This window comes from Rhagoletis zephyria, unplaced genomic scaffold (genome assembly GCF_001687245.7).
Source record: "Rhagoletis zephyria isolate East Lansing unplaced genomic scaffold, Rhagoletis_zephyria_1.1 Rzeph_scaffold_12597, whole genome shotgun sequence".
NCBI lineage: Eukaryota > Metazoa > Arthropoda > Insecta > Diptera > Tephritidae > Rhagoletis > Rhagoletis zephyria.
The window spans coordinates 1-5862 of NW_016169671.1; the positions used below are offsets into that span (position 1 = coordinate 1).

Below are 5862 nucleotides of genomic sequence, written 5' to 3' on the forward strand. Positions count from 1 at the left end.
GTTCACTGACGATGTCGGTCGATAGAACTCTGCGTCAGTTTTGGTGGTAAGCATGGCATAGGCAGACCAAAAACAAAAAATACATATTTTTTTAGCGACAGTTCAAGTGGCGAAAACGTTCTAGGCCTTGCAAGTGGTGGTCGGTGGATACAGATCGGAAATCTTTTGCAGACAAAGTGAAAGATGACAAGGTTTAGTTATAACCGTGAAATCAACAATTTTGGGGACGATGTGTCGTACACCAAAATCGGTAAAGATGAAAACTGGTTTTAAAAGCTATTTCACATGCGAATTAGTTTCAGTGTTATCGAAAAAAATTTATATCGTCGTTTAAAGTACAAAACCGCGTATCAACAAAATGCAAAACTGCGTATGTGAATTATGTAAATAATTTTCTAGAGTAAAAACACTCATATTACAAAATGGTTCTCTTTTTTATAAAGCAATCGCATTTCTGGCTAGTATATTTCAGGACGAATGGATAAGGATTGAGCCAAGAGCTTGTGTGAGCAAATCCAATTTTTGGCAGCAAATGTCAGTTACGCGGTTTTGCAAAATGAGCACACGCGGTTTTGTACTTTAAACGACGATATGCTGATCAGATGCAGACCTTCTTTGAAATTTATTGAGGCCAGAGTCTGAAATATTAGTTGTGCGACTGACTAACAGTAAAAATAAATAAAAACGGAGGAACATTTAAATGTTTGCAAGTCTATTTAATTATCCAAAAACAAAATGAAGATCTCATTCTGAAACCGAGTTTTTGTTGTACTTTTTAATTTACAACAAAACTGGAGCAGCAGCGGTGTACTTCAATGGAGCTACTGCAGCGACAGGCGCAACTGGGGCGGAGTAAACAGCAGGAGCGGCATAGCTAGCGGGCACAAAAGCAGCGCCATAGTTTTGTCTCACATCAACCGAGCTGCTGGAGTAAGCGGCATCCAAATGTGCATTAGCGTAGGCAATAGGCGCAGCAGCGTAGGCGGCTGGATAAGAGGCAACAACAGGAGCAGCAGCCAATGGGGCCGCAAATAGTTGTGGCTTGGCGGCAGCGCAGGCAATGAAAGCGCACAGGACAATGATCTGTAATAGAAGACAGGTTAAAAGTTAAAGCAAATAATAATAATTAGCATTTAGGATTGTATTTAGCTTACTAATTTGGTCATTTTTGTGTTGTTTGGTTGCTAAGTGAAGCGTTTAGAGAACAATGTGAATTTTGGTAATGTCATCGTCAGTTAACGCGCAGTACTTATATACCCTCCAAAATTGGTAGAAGTTGCATAATTCAGTTCCGCACATTGCCATTGAAACGTGTGCGGAATTGCACTTTGTATGCTGGTGAGCATAAGCGTTTTTGATATGCGTAACTGCATACAAAAAAAATTAAATAAAGGGAAAAAACAATGTTGCATTTATCTACATCTGTTTAGAGCTAAATGCTCTGCTTCTGCTTTTGACTTCTATGTATGGGTGGCTATTTACTTAAACTCATAATAAAGTATTGTACAAAAGCGCATATTTTAGCAGTTTGTATATGTTCATGAGCTATTTATGCAGGAATCTTGGTATACAAAATGCATACTAGCGTGGGCCGAAAATCCGCTTTTTTTTATTTTGGTTGGTAATAGCAAAAAATATGGTTCATTATGCTCTAAAAATGATCTGTGTGAAAGATGACAATTTTTGGTCAATATCTTAGGCTCGCCCAAGTTCATCAAAGTTCAATTGCTCAAAAAATTAAAAATTCATAAATACATTATTAATATTTTTACTTTTTTTTATAAAATTGTATGTATCTTCGAGAGTATTAGTCCTAAATAACTTGGTGTATGGACCTTTTTTCGTAGAGAATCGAGGTAAGCTAAGAAAAATTTTCTTTTTAGGACAATAAAGTCAAAAAATAAAAGGAAAATTAAGCTAAAAGCAAAAGAGCAAATTAAAACAGAATAAAAATAAAATAAGTTCCAGAAAATTTTATAAGATGCAAAAAATAAAATTTTTTTGTTTGAAACAAAATCAAAAAGTTGAAAGAAACTTATATAAAACAAATTGAATTAATATATTTTTCTTTTCAATACAATAAAATGTAGAAATTTAATTAGAAAAAGAAAAAATATATTTAAATAAAAAAAATTAAATTTGTTTCGAAAATATTTTGTTCTTTTTATAATCTAGGTTCAACCGGTGGAAAAAAAATTTCTGTCCGATTTTTAAATTGCCTGTAATTTATGCCCATTTGTAAAATGACTAAAAAAAAAATTTGGTCTAGTTAAAACTTACACAAATTGTATGCTATCTTTTATGTGACTAAAAATATAAGTTGAAATATTCCAATTTTGTTTTTAAAAGACAAACAATTTTTTTTCAAAAATTTATATCCAAATTTTAAATATACTAACACTCGACCGTATCACAATGTATGGACCGAACAAAAGTTCAATTTGTTCCAAGCGATCTTAAACACTCACCAGGAGAGTATTTCAGAAATGCAAATTCTTTTTCGGCATACTGTAAATACAGCTAAATAGGTATTTTATATAACTTTTTTATGTGATATATATGTCGTTGTACAGGCATTAAGAAAACCTATAGTTGCATACATATACATGACTTTGCGAGCTATGCTCATGCAAACGGCACCCTGTACCTAATATTTTGTTTCAAAAAAAACGAATCTCCCTGTGAAATTATAACCCTTCGGCAAGAAAAATACTAACCCATTTTCACTCAACTAGTTGTTATGTAATAGTTCACCTATAAGTAGATATTTCAGTAAAGTAAGTCGGCGGTATCGTCCTCGGCTATTAATCTTGGCAAATACATAGTCAAGGCGCTCTTCATCAATGGAATTTATTTTTTGAGCCTTTCACTTTCTATTACAAGATGCTGCTTTCACCTTTCCTGAGGGAAGGATGTAGGCTATGTCATTTATAGAAATCGGAGAGCAAGTTAAGAAGTTATAGAAAAAACCGATATATCTACAGTTTTTAAATAACCAAAAATTAATGTCCAATTTTGAAATTAACAACTATTTATGACCATCTTCTAAGTGATTACCAAAAATGTATGTCTAATTTAAAGTTACAAAAATTTTACGTTTAGCTTGTAAATTGCCAAACAATCATGCCTTTTTCGAATTTTTTAATTATGACCGATTAACGCACATTTAAAAACGGCTAAAAATGTATGTCCCGTTTTAAGTTACCATAGTTTTAAAAGAGGAGGTTATCAATTCATTGAAATATTTTTTTTACACATGTGTTACCGGACAACATTGGGCCAGGTGAAACGTTTATAATAATTCTTTTGGATCATAAAAAAACTAACGGTACTTCTAAATTTGTATATAAGCATTCAAGTCGGAACGTTCAGATCGGTATCTGAGTTTGGTTGGGTACTAAAAAATATCATATTTTCACTGATTTTAGGCAGAATACCAACATACATATTTCTATCAAAAAGGATAGGCATGATTGACTGTAAATACAAACAAAGATACCAGTGTACATATGTATGTACATACTTATATAAATGCATTTGCAACGTAGAAGGAACATTTGCTCTAGTTTTATCTCTATTTTCTCATTTTCTGACTGCTTAAATACATTACTTATTAATGAAAATGCAGATAGATGCAAATTTTACGTATCATTCGATTATGCATAATGCAGTGACGACACACACACATATGTACATACATATGAATGCAATTTTGCATTAGCATGAAAATAAAAAACAAACCATGTTAACGTAGAAAGGCTTCCTTCGAAGATGAGAAAAAGACAACATAGATATGCTGAGTATAAAGAATTTATTATGCAAAATTCATCGATACACAAACAAAAACTAAGCTATATTAAGACCGAGGCAAAAGCGCAGAGAACAGCATTGCAAAAGTTCAATTTATACAAAAACCACCATGTATGTATGTATGTGCGCATATATGTATGTATATGTGCTTTATATGAATGTATGGTACAGGGTCGGATTAACATGCGCGAGGGCTCAACGGCCGGAGGAAATGTGGGGCTCTGTAGCGATTACCTGCTATGTAATGTACTGCGCTTTTTTCTTTAGCTAAAGATACATTTTTCGATTACAGCTTCATAGGCTGGATAATTACATATCTAAAAACACGACATTAGTCAACTCTAAATCATAAGGAAAAAATTACTTTTTTCATTTCCTCAAAATTACTTTTCCTGCATTTTATCCCAAAACATTTTTTTCCTGTTTGTATAAATTTTTCTGCTCATGGTAAAACTATTTTTTTCCCCCCAAACAAAATATTTGCTAGAATTTCTTTTCTTTCCAAAAATTTTTCACTCAGGCAAATTTTTTCGCCTAAATGTATTTTTTCTAAAAATGAGATTTAAAAAAAATGTATTTTTTATTTAAGTATTTTCTTTCTAAAAGCAATCTTTTCCAATTTGTGGTAAATTTTTCTATTTTCAATATATCAAAAATTTGATGATAAAAATAACTAAATATAAATGATGCAGATTACAAAAGACAAACAACTTAAGATTTTCCTTTCCAACTTTTGTGCCACCGGAGCACCCAACACTGAAAAAGAAACAGTAACAGCAGGTTATAGTGTTTTTGAGGTTGCTGATTACGACCCTAGAGCATGATTTCAAAAATTCATAATGGCGAATACAATACGGCGGCCAAAAAATTAAAATTTTTCGGTCCCCTTGAAACGTTTTCCTTTGGTTAGAAAAATTCAAATGGCGAACCCAATATGGCGAAAAATATTAGAAATCGATTAGATGCGCTTTAAAACTTTACAATCAAGAGTTCTTAAGGTCTCTGATTACGATTTTATTGCTTTAAAAGGAAACATATTTTATACATTTTTCTCTTTTTAACAAAATTTTTTTAATTTTTTGAACAAAATTTCCTTTTAATATTTAGTTTTTATTATTAAAAAAAAATATATATATATATATTTATATCTACTTTTTAAACTTCACTTTATTTAAAAAACAGCTTGCTAAAAGACAGAGTAACGCCTCCCCGTTAGCAGATATTTTAATTAGTCTTTCGAAAGACAGTTAAGAGCTTTCAAGACTGTTGCCAGAATTGCGCTGTACAAATTTTCAAACAATTAATATTCTAGTGATTGCCGCGGCCGGTCGGCCCATGCCATAATCCGGCCCTGTATATGCATATAAATGCCTGTTCATATGCGACGTTTACAAGTTTAAGACATCACAAACAATAAGAAAACAAGACGACACCGATTATGTTGTTAGAACAGATGACAAAAGTTGTGCACTTCTTCTCGATGGCTCGAGCAGTATATCGTCGCAGCAATGAGAACTTTTTTTTTTTTAATTTTTTTCTATATAGATAGGTACAGTCTTTTTTTCGCTGTTATATTGTTGCTTTTGCATTCACTTGTGCCAATACATAGAAAAATCGGTGATGACATATACATACATACACATACAACACATAGACAATAACTGTAAAGTTGGTACTTGTATCCAGGCGAAAAGTAGGTGAAGAACGACATTAAAGTTGCAACACAGCTGGCACCAACCAACAAATCGACCGACACTTACAGACTGTGGGAAAATATAGAAAACGATGATGGTGATGATGATGATGAAGAGAGCAATTGAGAGAGTATCTATGTGTTATAGAGTGGGCAAATGGGAGTGGTGGCAAGTAAACAATGATGAAAACTTTTTATATTAATATCAGAAGAATTTACTCTGGAAAATGGATGTTGCTCGATATAGTACTTGTGCAACGGTACAGTTGTGTTTGCGAGTGTATGCTCGCAGTTACTGTTTTTATTGCTATTGTTGCTTATGCTACCAGCTGTTTTATACTTTGCGCAATTTCAAGTTG

General features: G+C 32.7%; 1 protein-coding gene across 2 annotated transcripts; it reads right to left on the bottom strand.

Moving 5' to 3' along the window:
• Positions 1 to 778: 778 nt before the first annotated feature.
• LOC108377730 (cuticle protein 16.5-like) lies at positions 779 to 5563 on the bottom strand. 2 transcript variants are annotated; one of them, XM_017633989.1, is made up of 3 exons: positions 5487 to 5563; positions 1155 to 1367; positions 779 to 1083 (listed from the first exon to the last, which is right to left on the bottom strand). In XM_017633989.1, the coding sequence occupies exons 2-3, from the start codon at positions 1164 to 1166 to the stop codon at positions 781 to 783; spliced, it is 315 nt and encodes a 104-aa protein (XP_017489478.1). In that variant the 5' UTR covers positions 1167 to 1367; positions 5487 to 5563; the 3' UTR covers positions 779 to 780. The 2 variants fall into 2 exon arrangements, with proteins under 2 accessions (XP_017489478.1, XP_017489479.1); XM_017633990.1 differs by having other exon boundaries at positions 5456 to 5497.
• Positions 5564 to 5862: the final 299 nt, after the last annotated feature.